The sequence below is a fragment of the Hermetia illucens genome, chromosome 2 (assembly GCF_905115235.1).
Source record: "Hermetia illucens chromosome 2, iHerIll2.2.curated.20191125, whole genome shotgun sequence".
NCBI classification, from domain to species: Eukaryota; Metazoa; Arthropoda; class Insecta; order Diptera; family Stratiomyidae; genus Hermetia; species Hermetia illucens.
In genome coordinates, this window is record NC_051850.1 from 145,269,670 (window position 1) to 145,296,476 (window position 26,807).

Genomic DNA, 26,807 nt, shown 5'->3' on the forward strand with positions numbered 1-26,807 from the left:
TAAAAATGACTCTAATTTGAACCACCAGGTCGAGAGAGCGACAGTCAACTTACTACCTTTGTCATCGCAGTATGAAACTTTGAACGTTTTTGAAAAGAGGGACGAAGACGGCTACGGTTTCTTACCAGAGCAGGGGCAAATCATCAGACGCTGCCTCACTTCTGCCCTGGGAGCAACGTGACCGAAGCGGTTGCAGGTGTTGTACGCTCCCTTTTATAATTCGTAAAACACAATATGGGTTCGAATTATATTCAGCGTAAATCCGCCCATAGTTCGAACCAAAACTTGGCTGAAGGTAGACAATTTTTTTTAGGACCATAAAGAGTGGGAGGAAGTTGCTCTCCATTTGTTCCGGTCCGACATTAAATGGATGCGGACTTAGCACTTTTCAATTCCTTAAACCAAAAAAAACAAAAATACCAACTGGTTCCCGAAATATCGGTAGCTGTAGCCTGTTCAACTATTAAATTTAATATCTTTCATGGTAAATTTTAATTTTGCGAATTAATATGACATGTCAGAATAATATTTGGCCACTTTTATTGGTGTGCCTTGTTGGCCCCTGTGGACGGTATACGGCATCGATACAGTCTCATCGCTGTAGGCGGGACGGCAAAAAGATGCACACAAATATCCGCGACGACCGGGATTCCAAGCCGGAGTAACGAGATCGAGAGGCTGGCGACACTCTTAGGCTTTCATTTATTGATCTGTAGATTAACATCCTGAATTCGTAATTAAACTAATCGTAAATCACTATATACATCAACAACTATCCATTCGATTCGAACCTAGGGCACGGTTTCGTACCCTTCTCGGCTGACTTGCCTTACGCTCTCTCTTCTAGTATACGATTGATATGCAAATACAAGTATCTAATCAATATCTTTCTCTATTTTTTTGCAGAGAAAATGATATCTCCAAATACTTGAGGACCTAAACTTTGTCAAAGCGCACACAAACGACCAAATCGAAACTAGGCTAATAAGCATTAAAAATGTTCTTTTAGATCAAGGTTTAAAGAAAAATTCGGAAAAATTGAAGATAAACAAAGAGTCAGTTTGTCGGGCGTATTCTTGAAAATAATCGATGGTATGCCCGCAGCAACGATGTTTTCCAAATTCAAAAGTGGAGCAACCGGTCCACAAAATCCAATTGATAGCAATCCGATAACACAATATTTTGAAATCGGAAAGCAGACAGCATGTGCTGGACCGGAATTAGTTTGGAAAATTCATGATGCCTACAAGAAAAGCGATGGGAAGGTAAGTCACATTTTAAATTAATTTCAGAGATACCCTTTGCGCTGAGAGAAATGATTAGCCAGAATGTCACAAACAATTTTGCATAAGTTGAAATATCCTTTCGCCTTCCTTCCATATTAGAAGTGGGCACGTGCTTTGAAATTAGGTTCCCATTCCATAGACTTTTTTGCTGACCTCAGGGAAGTCATCGTTAATTTAAAGTTATTTGCAGTTTTTTATGCAGAAGATTGTTAAAAAATCAGCAGTTTTGGATAAATATATAATTCAAACTAAGGTTCATTATGACTTTAAGGGCTAAATACTTTATCTTTTTATGATATTAAATTATATTAACTGAGGACACACGAGAGATCGTGTGGTCTGAAGAGGCTGTCCGCGCGTTCCATGAATCCCGACAGCAACTGACTGAAGCTACACTCTTGGCATTTCCTCTGCAAGATGCACCTCTAGCCGTTTTTGTTGATGCCTCTGACACAGCAGTAGGTGCCGCTCTTCACCAAAAGGTGAATCACGTCTGGCAGCCGTTGAGCTTCTTCTCTAGGCATTTGAACCCCACTCAGCGGAACTACAGTACCAACGATCGTGAACTGCTCGCCACGTATTTGAGCATCAAATACTTCCGCTTCTCCCTTGAAGGTTAGCCGTTTACAGTGTTCACGGACCATAAGCCTCTCATATATGCTTTGAAACAAAAGCCCGACAAAACGTCCCCTCGTCAGCTTCGACACCTGAGCTTTATAAGCCAGTTTACGTCCGATATACAGCACGTGTCCGGCGAGGACAACATAGTTGCTGACGCTTTGTCTCGTATCTCCGAGGTTAACATCCCCGCCTCACTCGACTTCTCGGCTATTGCCAAGGCGCAGGAAAGATGATGCCGCATTTCAGAGCCTCAAATCCAACCTCAAATACAAATTTCGGGAGTTGCCCATCTTCGGCTCGAACCTCACTCTCTGCTGCGAAATCTCGGAAAAGGGACCTCGGCCATACATTCCGGCCACCTTTCGCAAGGAAGTGCTCCACGCGGTTCTTGACTTAGCGCATCCAAGCATCAGGTCAACAAATTGGTTAGTCACTGATAAATACTTCTGGCTCTTCATGAACAAGGATGTCAATTCCTGGACTAGAGAGTGCATCGCATGTCAAAAATGTAAAATCACCAGGCATGTAAGGAAAGAAGTGGGCTCATTTCCCCGCACAACCAAGCGGTTCCACACAATACACCTCGACATAGTAGTGTCTTTGCGAGACTCGCACGGTTACAGGTATTGCCTCACAATCATCGACAGGTTTACGCGGTGGCCTGAAGCAATATCTCCGAAGGACATTACGACGCAATCTTGTGCCGAAGCCCTCTGTCGAGAGTGGATACTTTGCTTTGGCGTCCCTGCAGTGGTCATCACTGACCAGGGAATGCAATTTCAGTCCACCCTTTTCTCGGAGTTAGGAAAACTCCTGGGGTTAAAACGCCAGCGGACTACTGCATACCACTCGCAATTCAATGGAATGCACCGGACGCTGAAAGCCGTCATGATGGCACGCGACGATTCGTCCTGGACCCAAGTCTTGCCTCTCGTCCTACTCGGCCTACGTACAACTCGCCGAGAGGAATTTACTGCCAGCCCCGCGGGGCTGGTATACGGGGAGAACCGGAGACTCCCAAGTGATCCGGTCTTCGACAAGAGATCGGGTCTCACAGAGTCGGGGTTGATGCGTCTGCTGGGAGACAATCTCCGACGCATCAAGGCCACTCCTCCCACCCAACACTCGTCCGCACCCGTCTGTGCGCCCAGGGAACTGGACACGTGTACGTACGTCCTGGTTAGGACGGATGCCCTCCGGAAGCCGCTGCAGCCTCCTTATGAAGGCCCGTACCACGTTCTCGAGCGGGGAGAACATTTCTTCCAGCCCGAGATCGATGGACACAAAAAGGCGGTCTTCCTGTCCAGGTTGAAGCCCATGTACACCCCAAAACAACGGTGCGTTCGCTTCAAGAACTGATGAGGAACACAGTTCCGGATTCAGTCGCTGAAACCCCTAGGTTTCATCTGGGGGCGGAGTGATGTGGTGCGGCAGGATTCGCGGCATTCGAAATTTATTTCGAATTTTGCGAATATGAGCGGACAGATGACACCACCGGCACTCTTCACTCTTTCTTTAGAAAAGAATAAAGAGTTTTCTGTCTTCGAGATTGGCTATTGCGGCAATTAATATTAATTTAATTTCATGTTGCATATAATTAAGTGCTAAATAATTCTATTGTTAATTATCTTTAGTTCTACTTTACGAGTATATTGTCGAAAGAACAGAAACATTGTTTATCACATCATCTAATATGTCGTTACGATATACATAGTTTGTTGTTACAAATTATTCAGAGATGCTGATTGAATGGATGTGGATTAGTGGAGAATTTCATTAAAGAACTTCTTCATTCTTCTCCATCACATTCCAATTCGAAATTTAGTATCCTGCATATTCTTCTTCTCACTACTTCATTGAAATGATTGAGTCAGTCACGTTTCACGAATCGCCCGTTCGTTACAAATATTCAGTCCATTAACCATTAATGATTCTGAAGTTATATAAGTGATTATTCCTTATTCGCATCGTATGTCAATATACCTTCCCCGTCACCATCAATCGTCCACCTACAAAGCCTAAACTTAGCTCAATTTTCCATAACTGAATAGATTGCGTAGCTGGAAATGATTTCGTAAACATGGTTTGGCTAAGTGTATTCGATTGAAATTTATATTGAGGAGAAGCATATCTTAAGCTGGGTGGGTAGGACGAAGGAGGATCATACTCTGAAATTGTGGAAGGAAAGAAGGAGTAAATATGTAGTGACTAACTTTCTCGTCAACGCGGGGGCGTTTATTCGGTCACCTAGACTTGTCCATTGGCTTTAAATGTTAAATGTTAATTAACAACAATTAGGAAGGAACATGATTTATATTATAACTTACATTGAAACTATAACTAACTTAGCGACTACCTTAACAGTTATACTAAATCTACGGTGTAGTCTAAAGACAAAGACTAAACTAACTTATTGATAAAGGCACAAAGATACGTCCACTCATTGAAGCTTTAATAAAAACTCGACGGGTGGTGCTCCTCGTAACGCTTCACGTTAGAAACGCCTTTAATTCTGTAAGATGGAAAGACATTTTAGGCACACTAGACAATACTTTCCACGTGCCAAACTAACTCTTACGGATATTGAGGGACTATTGGAGAAAGCGCTCCCTGCTCTATGAAACACTAGAGGGTTAGAGGAGGATGGAGCTCGCGTCGGAGGTAGCACGGGGAGCCATCCTAGGGTCGGACCTCTGAAACGCTACCTATGATAGTCTACTTAAACTCGACATGCCAAAAAAGTCGGGTCTGGTCGGCTATGCAGATGATGTCGCGGCGTTTGTTGCTGGACGCTCTGTCGAACAGGTGCAAGGCAGACTCGGTGTACTGATGTGACGACTAAGCGGATAGATGACTGCTCATGGTTTCAACCTTGCACTGGAGAAAACCGAAGTAGTCATCCTGACTAAAAAGAGAATTTTGATCCTGCGTCCTATATCGTTCGGCGAGTCGATAATCGAGTCAAAATCAGCGGTAAAGTACCTTGGGCTGACTCTTGACTCAAAGATGAGTTTTTTTGAGCAAATCAAAGCAGCAGCGAACAAGGCTGCAACTCGAGTTTCGGCGTTAAGTAGGCTGATGGCTAAGATTGGGGGTCCTACGCCTAGCAGGCGACGTCTACTGCTGAGTTCAACGCAGTCTCTCTTGCTCTATGGCGCAGAGGTATAGGCTGACGCTCTTGGCGTCTCGCGCAAGTAGACCGACGGGGAACTTTGCGAGTGGCGTCTGCGTGCCGCACTGTCTCTGAACCGATCGTGATGGTGATCGCGCGAGTGATCCCCGTTGCCCTTCTTGCTAAGGAGCGTCAAGCCATACACAAGCGCAAGTTTCGTTGTGGCCTTACGACTCGCGAAAAAAAAGAAGTTGTCCAAATTTCACTTGTGATAATCCACAATTAAGAAAACAAACACTTTGTACTTTACACAATTTATTAATAAAATGATTTCAAAACTCCACGGACAGCATTACAGCTAATGGTATCGAGAACGGACTGCGAGAAACCACATATCAGTCGCTAATTTATTCAAAATAAAGTGCTGACCTGTCGTCTGCATTTTTGCCATATTCTGGAATTTTTATAAAGGGTCAAATTGCAAGCTGCTTACTCAGCTGCATGTGCAAGGTGTTGCATTGCATTTGCTAGTATTTCATTATACCTAGACTGATATGTGACTCGCACGGGAGGTGAGCCAAGGGAGGTTTTTGCTCGTGAAGAACGGCAACGCACCCTAGACGAGTGGCAGCTCTCTTGGCAAAATAAAACTAGAGGCAGATGGACTGCGCGGCTCATCGGCAACTTAGGTGCGTGACTGAATAGGAAGCATGGTGAGACTGATTATTTCCTTTCCTTTTAAGTGGGCATGGAGGTTTTCAGTCTTATCTGCACAAGATTGGAAGGGCGCGATCTCCAGATTGTGTGTTTTGCAATAGAGTTGTGGACGACGTCCATCGCACTTTTTTTCTTGTGGAAGGTGGGATCGGTTCGTCAGCAGCTTTATTCAAATACAGGGGATCTCTCTCTAGACAATATTGTCGAAGGTATGCTAAGGAGTGCTGACAGGTGGAACCGTGTTGCCCATTACGTTCGGGTCATTCTAGTTACTAAGAAGATAGAGCTCGACCAGTGGAGGAGCCTAGTGGCAGGGGGTTCCTTGAACTGACAGTTCTATTCCCCCTGTCCCCTTTCGTTGGTGAAAGGAATTCCCTGATTTGAAGGCTCCGCAAGGCGGGAGAGTCCAGAGACTAACTCGAAGTAATGTGACAAACTGTTCGGGGTTAGCTCTTTGACGATGGGAGGTGTTTAGTTGGTAGACCGACAACGTACCGAACTGAGAGTCCAACACTGTGTGCGTAAATGCATTTACCTACCATACCCAAGAAAAAGTGCCTTCGAAATATGGGATAGATGAAAAAGACGGTAGCTCATGGTCACTCCTAGATAGGTGATTTAATCACAGTGAGAATGGGCATGTCATAGATTTTGAGGGAAAGAACGGTAATGTCTCTTCTTATTTTTGTTGTCGCGAGACAAAATCGTTTCACACTTTTGGGGACTAATGGATAATTTCCAATGGGTAAAGCATCTATGAACCTCGTCCAAATTCAGACGGACTTCACCGAGACAAATATGATTAGTAGATTTGCAAAGGATCAGGTTATTAGGTTTGTAGGATTTTAGTGGGATTAGGGACAGGACTCGGTTTAGGTAGGTCAGCGATGTACAGGAAAATAGGGTGGCTGAAAGAACTTAACTTTGGGAAATGGTTGCTGGACATATGTATGGGAATGAAAGATGTTGCTGGATATTGAATTGGGATTTCCGCCTATCTAAAAAGCTAAGGATTAGCTTGCAGGGGGGCGGATGGAATTCGAGAATTTCAGAAAGTTTAAAAGCGAGACCGTATAGCCATGCAAAGGAAGGCTATGGTTGGGGTCTTCTGGTCAATACCGAGAAGAAGGTCTATTTTAACGGCAAGAAGCATGTGCTCCACTGAGTGGTTAGGTTGGTTTGCTAACTGGAAGTCGGGAAGTGTTCAACTGGAGTCAGAGTATTCATCGATAATGGACTTAATGGTCCGCTTGAAGATCTTGGCGTGGAGGAAACGATGGAGATAGGTCTTTTTTCGGATGGGAGTTATACGAGCACTCTTCCAATCAGTGGTAAAATGGGCGTTGAGGAGGCAGCGGTTGATAAATGAGGCAAGGAAGGTGGAAATGGTTGGAACACATTTTGTTGGACTAAGAATGTGATTTTGCTAGGATCTACCGATTTCTTGTTTTTCGACGCCACGATCGACGCCGCGACCATGTTCAGTGTGACAAAATGGATGGATAGGTTGTTTACCCGGTGATCCGAGCGATTGAGGAGATGGGTGAAGAAGTTTTGTGTAGTGTCCGGTCGAAAGATGGGATCGACTGAAGTCGGGAAATTGATTCGTTGACCTCGGATGTGCCATGTACAATAATGTGCTTGCAGTAAGTGCCTTGCTGGGCTGTTAGCCTTTTCAGGTAGGGAGATGGTTTGGGGTAGGATTGGGGTTTGTTGGGTTGTGCTACCCAGGCGAGGACAAGTTTTTCTTTTTGTCTTCACTGAGGTGAAAGGACTGCAAAGAATATCTCTTTCTAAATAGGCTCCGCCGAGGAGTGTTTTTAAATTCGATATCATCGAGGATACCATTGAGGAAAGAGATGAGGTTGTGGTAGTTGAGCAGAAGAATTGGAATCAGTTCATTACATACTCGCTGATTTACTTCCGTACCCTGCGAATTGTCCAGTTAATGGTGTCGTTAGATACCATGCTGTTGGATAGGAGCAGTAGTATATCAAGTCTGGACTTAGGGATCCGGTTAATGAGCTTTCGGTTCGCCTTCTGGTAATCCGAAACTGAATTTGGAACGGGACGAATGGCTATCTCAAAAAGTTTAATATTGAAGATTACAGCATCGTGGTCACTAATGCCGGAGACGGTTTCCAGGAAACGATATGTATTAGCATGGGGATTAACAGTAATATTACTGCTAATGATGAAGTGATAACCTTTATGGATGTTGGTAAGAGCTGGGCTAAAGTAGGACAAGTTTACGCTTAGATGGGCGTTTGTTAGAGAACGGTGAAGTCTTTTCCCATTATGGCTCGCCCATGCATCAAACCAAGACTGGTGTCTGGCGTTGAGGTCTCCACTTATTATCGGGTACTTTTTACTCTTGATGAACAAACAACAATTATATTCGCAACTTTATCTATAGTTTCTAAAATTTCAAATTCATTTTCCAAAACGCCAACAAGTTCTCCTAAGTTTGTTGAAAGTTGAATTTGAGCACATAGCACGCAGCAACAAGCCAGTATAATTTACTTCTCATCCTATTTTAGTTGGTAACGCTCGTATGGAAGTATTCGCACTACTTTTCACTACTTTTATGTACCAGCAGGTTTGGATTAGCTGCTGAATTCATAGTTTATGGAATTTTGTAAGAATTTTTATCTATGTGGTTATATCCAGTATTATGGATTGCATCATAACATCTTTCAATAATCCCCGGTTGTGGCTTGAAAACTAGAAGTGACTGTGAGTCTAATGTCCCCTTTGATACTGTCCTGATCCCTACGGTTCGTGGTCATGATCGCTTTCATGTTCTCCATCTGCAACGTTGAAGCAGCTGTTTCACTGCAGTATTTTTATTGACTCCATTGAGTTGACCTGCGCATCCTACGCCGATAATCGTGGCTTCTTCTTCGAAGCGAAGTATGCATATAGTATGAACACCATTATGCATTACGATCTAGAGCAGTGGATCAATTACTGAGCCTTGGGGTACCTCAACTGTGATAATATTCCCTTTGGAACCATGGTTCGCTCCGTAGGAGACAATGATCTCTCTTGGTGATAGGTCCGGCGACAGGCACACCAAGCAAATGCATCAAACGTCGTTAAAAAAAATGATCGTGTTGAGTCGTGAGCCTCGGAAAAATGGATGCGCCCCGGTTCTGTCGAGAAATAGACAAGGGTTCTTGACACATGGATAGCATCAGGAGGTAAGTAAATTAATCCTAGTAAATCGCATGTGTCTGCACCGTAAATATCGGCAGCCTCACTGGAAAAACCGAGGAATTTGCAAGAACCATTCGGAAGAGTTACATTGATATTTGCGCTTTCCAAGAAATACGATGGTCTGGTGCCAACAGCTGCGATCTGCGATATAGAACGCGAAAGCGGTAAAAATAATAATTTTCTCTATTTTGGTAGCACACACACTCAAAATGGTGTTGGCATCGCCATCTCCGAGGGTTTTCTGTGATGCCGTTGAAGATTTGAATTTGATGACTGGCTAATGAAACTCACTATTATATCAGCTGATTACACGATTGATTTCTTCACAGGCACCAGAAGCAAGTCGACTTGATGCCGAAAAAGGTGCTTTCTGGTAACTTCTCGACATAAAGCCTTGTAACGTGTCTGCTGATGATTATGTCGTTGTTGCGGGTGGTTTAAATAGTCATGTGGGTGAAAAGGCCGCCAGCAAGAGGTGCCATGAGGGAAAAGGGCTTGGAACATGCAATAAGGGTGGCAAGTACGCGCTCTCATCACTTCGTACTTCTGAATACATGGTTTATCGAAAGATTTCCTCATCTTCCTACATTTTATAGTGGGAATAGCAAAAAGCAAACCGACTATAACCTCATAAGACGACAGTATTTTATTACCGCCACTGAGTGCAAAGCCTTTCTCTAAGGGACCATCGCACCTTATTGCTGTCTTATGAATCAAGCCACCGATAAAACAGCGTGAGCGCACTGGCCCGCCACGAAGTTAATGTCAGCGATTTTATGAGGAAAATTGGGGAATTGTCTCACTTACGCGATTACTAACAATTGGGAATATCGAAAAATCGTCGAGCCAAGTTAAAAACACGTTCCACAAAGCGACCTATGAAACTTTCGGGTTCACCATGCTGAGATACTTGGCTTTGCAATGGCGACATCTAGATGAAAGTCTGTGAAAAGAAATGCCTCTACCAAAAATTTTTCGGCGAGAAAACGCTCGTCAATTGGTGAATTCAAAAAAATGCCAACCTGGAGGTAAAAAAGGCGATCGCCCTTACCCGAGCAGTCTACTAAAATGATCTTTAGGGCAACTGAACACCTGGGACAGCGCGAGAGATCTGTATCGACTTGTCAAAAGTCGACCCTAATGCACACAGGATTCGGTTAACTTCTCATAAGATGGAGAGTTTTGAATGTATTCTTTACAACTGCTCACAACTGTTCTTGTTATAGCGACTTACGCACGGGACATCCAACGTCCAGCGCCCTATACACTACTTTATGCAGATGATGATTTCCTATCGTTTCAAAGAAAAGGTGATTTCGGGGAACTTAACCAAAAGTGAAATAATTGGAGACGATCTTAAATTGAATCTAAATAGAATAGAGTTTTTGATTAGCGATCTTATTGAAACAGGACACTGTCACCATCTATGATTCTCAATGTTGGCCGACTATAATAGACAATGAACGGCTCTTCGCGATAAAGGAGACGAATACGTTACATTGGACCAGTGGCATAATATGCTATGATTACATTCGAAACGAGGATGTCCGCGATCGATATGAGGTTGCACCAATCATAGGAAAAATTGAGAGAGAAGCGTCTTCGATGGTTTCTTCATGTAAATCTCGCTAACATCCAGATCAAGTCTTTGAAAGAGCACAATGGTCAACTGATCAAAACGAGCCGACCCCGCTTCTGCATGGGACAAAGGCTGAAGAAGAATAAGAAAATACAGATGCATGTTCAAATAAAGTAAAGAACAGTATATATTGTTATATTTTGGCAATTTACTGAAATTTCCCTTTAATTCATGCTAAAAATTCGAAGTGCAGTAATACAAATCACAAGATCAGCATCATACTAGAAAATTTGATCGAAATCCTATTATTGTTAACAATTTTATTGTAGGTCGAAACTGTTTACTCCGCGTAAATTTATTGCAGCCTGCGACTTATGTACATATATATAGAATGTTTGTATCACATCAAATTGAATAGTCTCACTTATCTACTATGAATTCTGTACAAATGAAAACCCAAATTTCTCAAAATAATCCATATAATTCTTCACAGTATAGTGCCAAGCTTCTGGTTTCCGCGCTTGTTGAAAAATTTCTACTGGGAACTTTGGTAATTTGTTATAAAGTTAAGTGGTTTCCAGATCTTGAAATTTTAGTGGGAATTCCACCCAAACAACCAGAAGGTACTAACTCAGTAAAAATCAGGGGAGAACTCATCCTTCTTCCTCGTTGTTGTCTGGTAACAATTGCTTAAAAGACTGACTTTCGTATAAACTTTATGTTGTAATTACGAGTATATAAGAAGTAATGGTGTTAAGAAATGGAAGTACGTCTACGACAGACAAGATTTCAGTCCAGCCTAAGAAATACAGAATAATTCAAGGGCTCTTTCCTAATTTAAGTGCTTCACCTACATATATAGATTTTTACCATATCGTTGTTAACGTTCTCTTTGTCTGCAGACGCCTAATATTATCTAATCGAGTATAATCCCCACCTTTTTTTCAAATTAGACATACAATTGATTGAAGTAATTAACTTCACTTCATAAGTAACTAATTACATGTAATTTTTCTTCATTCCGAAAACATTGCAAACATATCATTAACTTTAACACTTCTGTGTGGGGCCCCGTCTGGTTGCTGCTGTCTTCGCTTTGAACGCCATAGAGAATTAGTGTTATTGCCCTGACATGACTATTCCGAGTTCATTAAGACAGAATGTATACCCTTAATCCCCGTGAGGCTGCCCGAAGGGAGGTGGCAATTGGAGTCGTGGCAAATGTGATGGCGAGCTTATCCACAGTTTACATTGAAAATAACTCTTATATTTCACGGAATGAGTTGTTGGTTTAAGTCCATTCGAAATTTATGTCGTTAGGCCATGTGCGAAATCAACTATGTGAAAATTTCAAAGTTTCACTCCTGGAAGACAATTTTGCATGTCCCAGGAATGTATCGAAGAAAGTAATTCCAAGTCATATTTTTTAAGCTGGCTCCAAGTATCTAAGTAGATACTTTTGCAGAATGAAATACAGAAGTTTGCAATTTCAACAACAGTTTCCTGCTACATATCTGGACATACATATGTATGCGCATCTAAGAGGGTTATTCAAACAAAGAAGCATGTGTTTATCGGACCGAATACTGTCTATTTAATGGTCGATTTCATTGTAAGCTACAATACAATGTCATTCTGATAAATAATAAAATAGCTTAGAACATGAAACTTTTGTCTAGCTCCTGTGCAACTTTTGTAGTTTCAAAAGTTGGATATTATTTCTGAACAGAGGAGAGAAACCCAGATACACAGGAAGCCAGGTATGGAACTAATTTGTTCCGGATGGACGCCTTCAAGAGCTTGTGCAATATTCGGAGAAGTGTTTCCGTAAGTTATGCGAGTAAGTTAATGTTAGCTTCTGTCCTCCGGAAATTCGCAGTAAAGATAAAATGGGTAAAACTTTTTAATGAAGTTCGATCGCAGGGAAAACTTAGAAAAATCAGCTGACTTTGGAGTTTTACGTTTTGAACATCTTGCGAAAATAATTAGAGTACCTCAGTTTCGGTGGAAACTGGGTAAGTTTTTAAAAATTTCATGTATTGTGAGCGATATACACATACATTCTCATGTACAAAGTCGGAATATCTAACTTAATTTACATGCGGATAGTGAGTTGGAAATCGTATTAATTTTTTGGTTACCTATATTTAACAAGGCGGGATACGGGAAGGTACTATATGTACATACATACCAAAGACATCAATATTGTGCTAATTCTAAATAAAGGAACGTTGCCCATTGAAATTGGTCTAACGCATTCTCACGCATTTCCACTTTACCTCGTGCACAAATACATAGGTACTTAAAGTAAATACCACTGGTAATAACAAACATTTTAGAAATGGTACCCAACCAGAAGTCTGAATTCAACAAATTGTTGAGGCTGAAGAAAATAATTGCGAGAAACAACGAGAATATCCGATTTTTAAAGAAATGCATCAAATCCCGCGTAATACCGAAGTCCCACCGCATTAAGTTGAAATCGGGTCGCGATAATAAGCAACTAGTCCTGAAGTTAGAACTGCAACACGTTACGACAACTCTTAATTCTCTGTACGCGAAACAGAATAGCATCACATTACGGGCATACAGCACACACCTCAAAATGGTAAAAGAAGCCGCAGAATCGGGTCTGCCAATTGAGCAACTAACCGCGAAACTACACCTACAAAACTACAAATTATAAAGAGACGCCGCGTTCTAAATAAAAAATTCGCCACCCTAAAAAGCCAATCGAGTCCGCAGGTAAATACTAATAACGTCGCGCATATCGATAACTTTGTAATAAATAAAACGAATATTGAACTGACTGATAACGAAATTAAATTGTTAAGCAACGGTCTTGCGTTCGCGGTACCACCAACCAAGGTTGTCGACGAAACCGTGGTTAATATCGAGGCGGGTATAAAATTCTTGGATAACGAAACCAAGGATGAAATTCGTTCGGGTTTAACAAAAATCATTCGGAATAACAACGTCGTCGTCATGGAAAAAACTAAGTATGACCAGGCTGTTTTTCGAAAATTGGAGAGTGGAAACTTCTTCGAACTGAGGAACAATCCACTGCCTGAATCCATTAAAAGGGTTGATCGAGCATTAAAGGAAGCTAGTGTGGTATTCCCAAATACTGGGTGACTCCGAATGCCTAATCCTGCGCTTCCAAGAATCAGATTTCAGCCGAAGATCCACAAGGAAGGAGATGAGATGCGGGAAATTATTGCGGACTCCAACTCACCGACGTAGAACATAGCCAAGTGGTTGATTAATGAGTGCCAGAACCTGGGGACGACGAATAGTAAGTACTCAGTTGCTAACTCCCATGAATTAATAGAGAAGCTGCAACGCATTGAGAGGATGGGTGATGACGAGGTGATGGTGTCGTTTGATGTAAAGGCATTGTTTCCCAACACACCAGTAAAAGAGTCAATTTTCGAACTTGAGAGATGGCTGAACCAGTTTGGATCTGGCCCGGAATGGAGAAGAAAAGTTCGTATCTATGCTAACCTTGCCAGGCTCTGCATGAACGAAAACTATTTTACATTTCGGAACAGATTCTACAAAACTACTTCGGGAGTAGCGATAGGGAACCCTCTCTCGCCATTACTCACTGAATGGTTCATGTCATCAATCGAAGAAGAAATTGAATCGAGGGGAATAATGCCTAAAGTTTGGTTTAGGTATGTAGACGACGTATTTGCGGTCGTTAGAAGGGACGACATAGACATGATCATCTCCTCTATAAACAAGATTCATAATAAAATCGAGTTTACACTAGAGGTAGAAAAGGATGGGGTTCTACCTTTCCTGGATCTAAATGTCGTCAACTCTAACGGAAAGCTTAAGTTCGAGATATACCGTAAGCCTACGGCAACGCAGAGAACGATACCGGTAACTTCACATCACACATTTTCCCAAAAAATGGCTGCCTATAATTGCATGATTCACCGACTGATCACATACCCTCTTTCAAAATACGGTTTCAATAAAGAACGACAGTACATTATTGACACCGCTATTAAGAATGGGTATAATTCTCAGACCATTGAGAAATTGATTGGAAGGAAAGTCAAGCAACACAATAGGCATGCCTATACAACGCTATTTTCGCAGCAGAAGGAGGCAACCACCAGACGAATAAGTATCCCATACTCCCACCTATTTAACAACATCAGGAATTGGGCAAAAAAGTACCAACTGGAAATCGTAGGTTCGAGTCGATCATCCACCTTGCGGAGTTTACTGGGAAGCGTTAAGGATCCTTTGGGAGCGAACGAAAAAAGTGGTATTTACCGAATAACGTGCAGCGACTGCAATAAAATATACATAGGACAAACGAAACGCCTGATAACGACGAGATTTGATGAGCACATTAGGGAAGCGGTCAATTGTGTTCGGAAACAAAAATCGTCCATAAGGTCATCAGTGGCAGCGCACATAGTCGAAGAAGCCCATATCATTCAACGCGATAACCTTGAGCTCTTGAGGCATACAAACGGAACGACAACCTTGGACCCTTGGGAAAGTCTAGAAATTCTGAGAGAAGACGCGACGCGGTTATTAAATACAGATTCCGGTAATTGCCCCTCAAAATTAATAAGACTTGCCGCGGTAATTAATAGATAATTAAGTTAATGATTTAATGTTTTTTCTTTTTTTGGTAAAAGTAATTTAGGTAATTCTATCCATATATAACTACAAATACAACATATTCCTTCATCATTCATTCACCTGGGAAATGCCTGCTGAACCAACACCAACAGCTCTACTACCAAACCCTATCTCCACCTCCACGTGGTGACCGCTGGGAGCTCTTTCTTGACGAAAAGCTGCAGACGGAGAAGGATGAAGGCGAGTCTTCCGCGCCTAAAACGGGACAAATTGTACCAACTAGTCCTCCAGGTTGGGGGTTGGGTAGGGCTGACAACCCTACACGGAAAACAACTTGTTACGAAGCCACAACAGGAGCCTCGGACAGGACGGATTTTAAAACGACGGACCCGGCAACGACAAAGGAACAACGATTTGCGCATTTTCTCATGGAACGTGCGCTCCCTGTACAGAGATGAAGCTGATGAGCAGCTAGCAGATACCCTGTCCCAATATAGGGCTATTATAACAGCGTTGCAAGAGATGCGATGGACAGGGACTGGTTTCCTGGAGAAGAGCCACTACACCATATATTATAGCGGTCATCCAGTAAACCATGTGCTCGGAGTAGGTTTCTTAGTCAGCCAAAAAATGAAACCTGCTGTTATCGGCTTTGAAAACATAAGCGAACGGCTATGCACTCTGCGATTGCGAGGCAAGTTTAGAAATATAAGCCTCATAAACGTTCACGCCCCTACAGAGGAGGCTGCAGAGTCGGAGAAGGATACCTTCTACGAGGCAGTAGAACGAACCCTCGAAGCCTGCCCCAGATATGACATCAAAATCATACTTGGGGATTTTAACAGCCAAGTAAGGAAGGAGCCCGTATTCAGGCGATACGTTGGCTCACATAGCTTACACGAAAAAACAAATGATAACGGACTGCGGACTATTCAATTAGCAGGGTCACACGAAATGGTTGTTGGAAGTACCTGGTTTGCGCGGAAAGCGGTCCACAAACATACGTGGGCCTCTCCAGACGGGACCACTTTCAACCAAATTGACCACGTGCTGATCGAACGCCGCCACCTCTCAGCCTTGATGAATGTCAGAACATATAGGGGGGCCAATATAGACTCGGACCACTTTCTCGTTGGCATGGTGCTCCGAGCTCGAATAACAATACCACCTAGAATCCCCTCTGACAATCAGGTGAGAGTGAACACTGAAGCCATCCACAACACAACCCTCCGCGACACCTATAAGAGGGAAATGGATGCCGCAATAACCGCAGTCAACAGAGGACTGGAGATGAAGCATCAACAAATGATCTTCACAACCACCTGAAGAACGTTATCATGGATACGGCCACAAACATACTTGGCCCCAGCCGCAAAAGGAGTCGGAACGGCTGGTTTGACGATGAATGTAAGCTAGCAACGGAACGGAAGAATGCCGCATACCGAGTAATGTTGCATTCTCAAAGAACGCGGGCACGCGCAGAGACTTATCACGAACTCCGTCGAGCGGAGAAGCGACTTCACAGACGGAAAAAGGAAGCCTGGGAGAACCAACAAGTCTGTGAACTAGAAAAGTACAGGGAGCAACCGCACCAGGCGCGGAAGTTTTACCAACAAGTCAGCAGGATGAAGCCTTATACACCTCGATGCTCATCCTGCCGAGACAAAGAGGGAAATCTGATTTCCGACAGAATGGGCATATTAGAGCGATGGGTTGAGTACTTTGATGAGCTACTGAACAACCAGAACATCGGCGAGTTGGAGGTCCCGCCAACTGAAGACGACGGACAAATACTGTCACCACCAAGTTTAGGAGAAACAGTCCGTGCAATTCATCGGCTAAAAAATCATAAGTCGCCAGGAGCCGATGGAATTACAGCCGAATTGGTTAAATATGGAAGCGACCAGTTACACCAAGTGGTTCATCAACTTGTGCTCAAGGTATGGGACAGCGAATCAATGCCTGACGATTGGCAACGAGGCATTATCTGTCTCATACATAAAAAGGGAGATATCACACAGTGCAGCAATTATAGAGGTATCACGTTGCTGAGTACCATCTATAAGATATTCTCCACTATCTTGCTAGGCCGGATAGCCCCATACGCCCAGAACATCATTGGCCCATACCAAAGAGACTTCACTCCAGGCAAATCAGCGACAGATCAGATTTTCTCTCTGCGGCAGGCGATGGAAAAACTGTTGGAATATGGACAACAGTTGCGCCATCTGTTCATCGACTTTAAAGCCGCCTATGATAGCATAGCCAGGGTAAAACTGTACACGGCCATGAGAGAATTCGGTATCCCGACGAAATTAATAAGACTGACTAGGCTGACCCTGACCAATGTGCGAGGCCAGATAAAAGCAGCAGGATCACTCTCAAGACCATTCGATATCAACAACGGTCTACGACAAGGGGATGCCCTATCATGCGTCCTCTTTAACCTGGCCCTCGAGAAGGTGATCCGTGATGCTGAGGTGAATGCAAGAGGTACGATTCTCTTCAAGTCCACCCAACTACTGGCCTATGCTGACGATATCGACATCATGGAAAGAACCACCCGAGACGTACAAACTGCCTTCATCCAGATCGAGCAGGCGGCGCGAGATCTTGGGCTGCACATCAATGAAGGCAAGACAAAATATATGGTGGCAACATCAGCACCGAAGACGAATCAACCAACAACATCAAACCGCACTGGTCAAACACAAACACGAAGAAGAATAAGGATAGGAGAATACAACTTTGAGACCGTTGACAATTTCTCCTATCTGGGGTCGAAAATCACAACCGATAACAACTACGATGATGAAATCCGCGCCCGGTTGTTGTCAGCCAACAGAGCCTATTTCAGCTTACAAAGACTGTTCCGCTCGAAACGTCTCACCATAGGGTCAAAGCTCTTACTGTACAAGACTATGATCTTGCCAGTCCTCATGTATTCCTCGGAAACTTGGGTTCTTAGCAAGAAAAATTGCGAACTCTTGGCCGCGTTCGAGAGAAGAATCCTCCGAAGAATTTTTGGCCCCCTACATGAGGATGGACGATTCCGTAACCTACACAATGACGAAATCTATGAGCGATACCATGACCGTCCGGTTGTGGATAAAATCCGGCTCAATAATCATGACCTGACTAATGTCACCCAATAGGGCAAGACTTTAAGAAAGTATTATATGACATCGGATTTGACATCGCACCGCTTGGACAAATGAGAAGAGAATTTCGTAAACCGGAATATGCGGGAACTACGGTTGATAATATTGTCCTTGATATTGCTTTTCAACCTTTTAATCGGATTATCTCCGAAGATTAGTATCTCGTAGACTACCAAACGTAATATGCCACCAAACCAGAACAAGTCGGGAAACCGGAAGCTTGACGCTTCAGGTATAAAAGGTTTTGTGTTTCCCTATGTGAGGAGCATAACGTAGTTCTCCATTGGCTTATAGCATTGACCCGAGATATTTAAATCGCTCAGTTCTGGGCAGGTTACCACCGTTGCCAGAACTCAGCGATTTAAATATCTGGAGGGGCAGATTACTGTCATTAAAAGAACTGAGCGATTTAAATATCTCGAGTCAATGCTACCAGCCAATGGAGAACTGCGTAATGAAATGTTTCAAGCATTAACGCCACCTGGATGAAGTGACATTCTGCAACTGGTGTTCTTTGTGATCGACGTATCAGCGCACGTCCCAAATCTAAAATTTACTGCAATGTTGTCCGTCTGTCCCTCTCTATAGTTTGAGTGTTGACTATAAAGGACAATGAACGGCGTCTTGCGGTAATGGGGACGAAGATGTTGCATTGCACTGGTGGCGTGACACGTTTTGATCATGTCTGAAATGAGAATATCCGCGATCGATATGGGTTTGCACCGATCGTGGAAAAACTGCAAGAGAGGCGTTTTCGATGGTGTGGTCACGTAATTCACGGTAACGAGAATTCAAAAACCAGTATTGATCAGAACATCGAAAGCAATGGTAAGCAACCAAAAAGCTGGCCAAAACAATGGTCGCATGATACACTGGATTACATCCTGATCAGGCATTTGATAAAATAAAATGACGAAACCGATCACGACGAGCCGACCCCGCTTGTGAACTGAAGGCTGAAGAAAAAGAAGAAGATATGAGGAGCGGTGAGCCTGACAGTTCCGTGTCACATAGTTAAAAATTCTATTGGCATCTATTTTTTAGAAAGTAACTTAAATAAATCATTTGATGGAAAGCCCTGTATTGAAATAGTCAACCTCATACGCTTCACACTCTGAGTTTAATATTATTAGCAAATGCCAACAATTTAACCAACATCAAATATAAAAAAGGGCTAGGGAGAATTAGATTCTTCTTGAATGGAATTTTAATATTTCACTCGAATTTCAATTATTCTCGTTAATTATGACGTCAGCATCTTATTTGTATGGCTTAGGATGCTGTTAATTAGCACGAAATTGATAAGTTTGAACTTCTATAACTTTCCCAATAATAGTTGGATTTTCATGAAACCTGGCATGTGTATGCACGAGACTGTTCTCTATGTTGGTGCAAAATTTAGTACACTTAGGATGAACTTAAGGGGAGTTTTTTAGTCAATTTCTAATAGTTGATAATAGACTATTAGTAAATTTTTTGAGCAGATACCGGAATAGGACATCTCTCGAAGATTAGATTTCACATAAGTGTTTTACACAAAATCTTAAAAAGTGCTGCAGATAAGTAGATTTTTCATAAATGCGACTTTAATATTTCACGCGAATGTCAATTATTCTAGGTAATTATGACGTCAGCATCTGATTTGCATGCTTTGGAAGCGGTAAATTCGCGCGAAATTGCTAAGTTTGAACTGCTATAACTTTGGCGTTAATTGCCAGATTTCCACGAAATTTTGCAAGTGTACACAGAATATTGTCCTCTATGCTGGTACAAAATTCCAAAGTCCTAGGAAGGATTTTAGGGGTGGTTTTTCAGTAAATTTTTAAAAAGTAGTAATATACTATTAGTAAGTTTATTTGAGCAGATATCGGGATGAGACATACTTTGAGGCCTAGATTTCATCTAGGCGCACCACCCTGATTTTTTTCGGATTTTAAGGTTGGGTAGTTTCCGAAAATGAGTCCTGTCTCACTTCAAGTGCGTACATTTTGACTCCTTACTCACGCACTTTGCAATTTATGCCAAAACTAATTCCAGTCTCGGAAAGTGCAAATCGAGACCTTTCATTTGATACCCTGCACAACTATATCGGGTGAAAAAAATTTTTGAATCCCCCCTTTGCATGTATGGGGAGCCCCCCTTTAAGCTCCAGCTAAATTTATGCCACTCGCTGTATGCGTGGGATTTCATAGTTCCCATCTGTTACCAAATTTCGTTCGAATCGGTTTAGCCGTTTTGGAGAAAAATGCGTGTGACAGACAGACAGACAGACATTGAATCGATTTTAATAAGGTTTTGTTTTACACAAAACCTTAAAAATGAAACTATATGGAAAATAACACAAAGTCCCCAAATGACAAGATCTAGTGCAACAACGCATGTGCGCTCATTTCCAAGTAGGTTCGCCTTCTTTTGCAATATCTACTGCAGTCCTTCGGGGTTCATGTTGTCCGGTCCGTGTGGGTACTAGTATTAGACCAGTTTCATTCACATCGTCAGCTTTCCTTTGATACCTTTTCCTGGTAAAGGCCATAGAGAGAGTACTCATAAGAAAAAAATTGATCTGTAGTCTCCCTTTCTTTGTGACTGAAATTTCCCGCTGTCAAGTCTTCCTCGGCCATTTTCCAGTGCGAGCTTTTTTCAATGTGGGAGTTGCTTTATTCTGCTTTCTGGCTGACCGCAACCGTGGGCATTAGTCGCGGAATTTCCACTCAATTGAGAACATGCCCTCCACAGAGGATCTGAAATTGTGTGGACCATGAGATGCCTAGAAAAGGCAAGACTCTTGTAATAATAATCGTTGGCGCAACAATCCATATTGGATCAGGGCTATGAAGTGTGTTAGAGCACTTCATTCAAGACCGAAACGGTACACCACAGGACACTGTGGGAGGCAATGTGGTCAGCATTGCGCTCGCCCGAGATTATTACCCTGATTTGACTCAGGTACTCATTCACAGCTGAGTCGACTGGTGTCCGACATCCAGTCACGGTAACAAATTCCTCTGCCCCCAGCGAGATTTGAACCGCGACCTTCCGCTACGACAGCCCAGCACTCTAACCACTTGAGCCATCCGGACACTCTTGTAGGTGGTGTTTAATCAGCAGTTTAAGTCTGAAAAATACCATCAACAAGGAGGCTACTGAAACCCTCGGCTCTACCAGCGTAATCCAGCGAGCTTGTTTTAATTTAAATTTTACTTTTCCAGTTCAAATTAAAGTGCTTTACTGCGCCATCGGTTAATCATTGACTTTTAAGGCTTATCCTTATTTTTATTCTGATATGTAAGACAAGAGTGTCCGGATAGCTGAGTGGTTAGAGCGCAAGGCTGTCGTACGGAAGGTCGCGGTTCAAATCTCACTGGTGGCAGTGGAATTTGTATCGTGATTTGACGTCGGACACCAGTCGACTCAGCTGTGAATGAGTACCTGAGTCAAATCAGGGTAATAATCTCGGGCGAGTGCAATGCTGACCACATTGCCTCCTAGTGTACCGTTACGGTCTTGAATGAAGTGCTCTAACACACTTCAAGGCCCTGATCCAACATGGATTGTTGCGCCAACGATTATTATTATTATTATGTAAGACAAAGGACGCATGAATTCGGTATAATGGTGTACCAGCGGTCGAGGTGTCAAGAACCCAGGGTACTTTCATGAACTAGTTAGTAAAGTGGCCAATAAGTACCTGCCAACGGGCACTCGTTAGACCTACATTTGATCAGTAACTATCTCTAGTTGTCAGATTAAGTATGACTCCGTCGCTAGTCTGGTATGACCATCTCATTTCCTCTCAACCACTGAGTTCTATTACCAAGGTTTAATTTGATATATGATGACCTGAAAGTGATCCTCAAATAAAAGATGCAACTACTGCCTGTAATTGTTCCGGCAGACTTCGTCAACACAGATGTTTGCTGCATTTCTTGTATAAGTTTTGATGTTGGTTGAATAAAGTGAGAAACATTGGAGATGTCCATCTGTAAGTCCGGAAAATGGTCATGATGTCCGTATATGATATCTATGCATTAAAATACATCAATACTGATATCTATTCAAATAAATTTAACAAGAGGACGATTCCGTAGTCTACACAATGACGAAATCTATGAGCGATACCATGACCGTCCGGTTGTGGATAAAATCCGGCTCAATAGGTTTCGGTGGGCGGGTCACTTAGTCCGTATGGATGAGGATGATCCCACCCGGAAAGTCTATAAGGGCAATATCTATGGTAGGAAAAGAAGACGAGGCAGACCCTGCCTAAGATGGAGCGATGGCGTGGGTCAGGACGCCAGACAGCTTTTAGGGATATCGAATTGGTGGACCTCGGCGCAAAACCGGGATGTCTGGAGTTCGTTATTAAGGCAGGCCTAGACCGGATACCGGTTGTTGCGCCGTTGATGATGATGATGATGAAGAGGACAGTTCATTCTAGGAACAGAAAATATTATTGAATATTATTGGACATTATTGGGAAATCTGGTAGAAGCTGTACTATTATTGGTAAAGTTACAGTAAGTCAAATTCAAATTATTCAATATCAGTATCACACTAAAGTAAATACTCCATTTCAATATATATATGTACGTTAAGAGCTACGTTCAAATAGAATAATTGTTCACTTAAACATTTTAGACCCGAACTTCAGGTTTCCTATTTGTTTCTAACCAGGATCCACTCAAATTAGTTTTGGCTTACCAGCAGCGATTTCTATAAAAGGATTGGCTTACATTTGTGTCCGAGAGCTAAATTCGTTATGCAAGGTCATCAGTTAGAAATTACCTTATCAAAGGGATACCAAACAGAAAATCACTTAGTGGTATTATCCAGGACATTTATCATTTATTATCCATAAGAACCCTTAACCCACAGAAATGGGCACCTATTCTCTTAGAGACGGCCTTTCAGCAATGTCTGAATTGAGTAATTTGTTTTCGAGATTATAAGGGATTTGTAGATTGTCATCGATATCGATTACATCGTCTGACCCAGCCTCGGAAAGGAAATTTTGATTTCACTAAGGAAAGGGAGCACCAGTCTGGGAATCACTACTAGAGCCCCGTATTTCATTAGCCAACAATTGAGTGTGATTTCATATTGTACCCTGAATTATTCTTATTCAATCAAACGAAATGCTGCCTTGCAGAGTTATTACCAAACTATGAGCAACTTAATTAAGTAAGTTTGTAATAGCGTTACATGAATTACCCAAATGCCCAATTTAGGTCGTGAGGTAGTGACATTGGCAACGGTAACAGATACTGGAAGTAGGAAGTGTACATTTCCATTTCAGTGAGCGCAAGGACTTGGATTTCCCCGTTGCCATCATTTTTAATTAAGAAAACTTTTGATGATGTTCCAAATTTGATTTATTCTGGCATTTCTATGGATGGATAAAATATGAAGAGTTTCGCTCTGGGAGTTGGGAGCTTGCTTTCTGAGTGGGTACAAGAAGACTTCTCGTTCATTATCATAATGATAATTTAATGAATGGAAATGAAATACAGTTTCGCTCTAGGCGAGCAAAGGCCAAATGATAAATTGATGAGAATTAGGGAACTTCAAAATCAATTTATTGGCGTTTTTATGGAAGAACGATTCGGATGGGAAGATACGTTTTTTACTGCTGGGGTGAAGTAGGGAGGCATTCAACATCATTTGTGGAAGTGAATGCCGATTATGGTTCTCATTGTAGCTTTGAATAGTACAAAGCAGGAACTGGTAGCTTGAAAAAATACATGTATTGTCTAACGGTCTATCCTTCAAAATTTTGAATTTGATTAATAGTACATAATGACAAGAAAAAGAAATGCTATCAGAATTCATTGGACTATTGGATAAACGTGGTTGAATAACATAGAACGAATGGAATTGTAATCTAAGAGCTGAGAAAATGGAACTGGAAAATTCTTGGAAAATTGCAACTGAAACTAATAGCTATTATCCGGGCTACATACGATCGTGCAAAATCTTCCGCGCTACATGAAGATAAAATTTCAGACGAATTAGAGGGCCCAACGCGGAATACGCCAGAGTTACATTTGGTTACCGATACTATTTCTACTTGTTACCGGAGCCATTTCGTGGATGGCTTGAAGGATGAAGAAGTTTACAAAAAGAGTAATGCACCCAAAACTCATAGGCTTTTTCTTCCATAGCGCTACTGTCCCATGTTGGCCCTTGGCAGCCTGAAGTTTTCGTTTCCAATGTTTTCGCTGGACCGACGGCGCCCTCCTTTCAGAGCGAGCAGTGTGTAACTTTCGTTGTCTACTGAGTCCTCCCATCTGTTTTGGGGTTTTCCAGCTGGTCATTTACCGTCCACGTTGCCTTTAGGTAGGCACCTGGCAATTCTTCTGCCGCCCATACAATCTACATGACCTGGACCATGGACCTCTCGAATCATGATATGGATGGCGGCTTTTGATTCGTCGCATAATAGGTACAACCCACTGTTATATCTAATTCATTATCTGTCATCCATCCTCAATGGAAGAACAATGGTCCTGAGGATTTGATGTTCAAAGAAATTGATTTTTTGCTCTTCGATCTGGTTCATTGTCCATGTGTCACATAAGATAGGCCGAATCAAATTTTTATACATTGTGAACTTCATTATCCTGCATTCCTGTCGCGGTTTGTCTGATTGGCATCTTTCTTGTAGTCTGTGTCATGATTTTGTTCTTTTCGTTTATTTTTAAGAAGAGTTCGAGGTTTCTTTCGGTCATGTTTGTAACATGCACCTTCAAAATGTAAATGACACTTTTGCGTCAATCTACAGACGTAGTTCCGTTAAACCCCCAAACCAGCCTCAGACAAAAACGAACTAACGATTTGCACATTTTTCATAGAACGTATGTTTCCTGTACAGATCGAATGGTGCCCAGTAGTCGATATCCTGACCCAATGCAAGGCTGACGTAACAGTGTTAGAAGAAATGCGCTGGACAGGGACCGGTTTCCTTGCGAAGAGCCATTACACCATTGATCGGCATCACCAAATTTTTTTTTTTAAAATTTTTCAGTTGGGTAGATTTTGAGAACGAGACCTGCTCCACTTTTGAACCCTCACTGTCGAATGTTTCACCCATTATAAATAAGAAAATTTTCGGGAAGTACTAATCGAGTCCTGTATGGGAGCCCCCAATTCAGACTCAACACAAAATGGCGTTACTTGCTATATATAAAGGCTCTCACAGACCACACCTTCTCACCAAATTTGACAATCGGTTCAGCCGACAGACGGACAGACAAACATTGAATCGATTTTAATCAGGGTTTGTTTTACACAAAACCTTAAACTATTACTAATCATTATAAGAGACACAACAACGAAGCAGCGAAAAGCAGCGATATAGGTATCCGGTTGCCAAATTATGAACCACGAATTAATCAACTAATGGTTTTGTATGGGTGCATAAAAGTCGTGTATGAGTGGTCAGCGTCGTATCCAGTGGCATATTGAATGAATTTAAGCATATGCTTGACAACCTGGACCTCGAGGCATGAGCTCAAGAATGGGGAAGTAGCGCAGATAAGCAATGGATGAGAAAATATTCCTGGTGATCTGACAAGATGAATCCAATAAGCTGCTGCCTCCTTAGAGAAAGTTCCCGTTAAGAGGATGCGCATTCTTCTTCTTCAGAAGAAGGTAGAATAGTCTTGGAGTTCAAATTCCTCCGAAATTTTATCTTCTTGCAGCATGTAAAATTTACGCCGTCATATGTCGTTGTGGTAACCGCTACTAGTTTCTTTGGAATGCCCATCCTGTGTAAAGCGTTTCATATACTCTCCCTTCTATTGATGCTGCCGAAAGCTTTTCGAAATGGACGAAGAGCAGATGAAGCGGAGTTATAAATCCCGCACACTCTTACACAGTTTTCGAATTGTTCCCCGATGCGTCCCACAATTATTTCAGCAATTATCTTTGCTTCTGAGGGAAGCACAAAAATACCCCTACAATTGTCGCCTATTGTTCTTCGGAATTTCGATAATCATCCTTTCTTCCACTTTTTGGAAAAGATCTTGGATTCCCACACTTTACGAATTAGTGCAAAAAAAAGTTCTGCGGGAAGGCCGTCAAGACCGGCGATTTGGCACCGTGGGAACTCGTTATTTGCTATAATTTCATTTCATATCCGGATTTTATGATGACTTACCCAATCATCTATGAGCAGTGAAACTTAACCTGATGTTTAACGATTGACAATTGAGGTGAAATGCTCCTTCCACCTATTCAGTTCCCGTTAACATCCCTCATAAGACCAATGGAATGCAAACTACAAATTAGGCCCTGTGGCGGGTAAAAGTTTATGTTACCTGGGCAACTAGAAAGTTTCAGATCACGGAAATGGCCGCTATTGGATTTTTGGGAACCGACGCCGACGCTCTGTTCTCTGCTAGCTGACGCATTAGCAACGATCAGATCCATTTAAATACGTTTTTCAACACCTCTTTCGTCTCGGATATTCAGTAATCAACACCTAAATCTGCTGCTGATCGCGA

General features: G+C 42.3%; 1 protein-coding gene across 2 annotated transcripts in view; it reads left to right on the plus strand.

Annotated features, from left to right (window-relative positions):
• Positions 1-942: 942 nt before the first annotated feature.
• The window catches only part of LOC119649051 (SCY1-like protein 2), a 211,623-nt gene continuing 185,758 nt past the window's right edge, over positions 943-26,807 (plus strand). Inside the window, exon 1 of one of the 2 annotated variants that reach the window (XM_038051029.1) lies at positions 943-1,265. In XM_038051029.1, coding sequence (XP_037906957.1) covers positions 1,095-1,265 — 171 coding nt within the window. In that variant the 5' untranslated portion in view covers positions 943-1,094. The remainder of the gene's footprint in view (positions 1,266-26,807) is intronic. The other variant, XM_038051030.1, reaches the window with a different exon arrangement.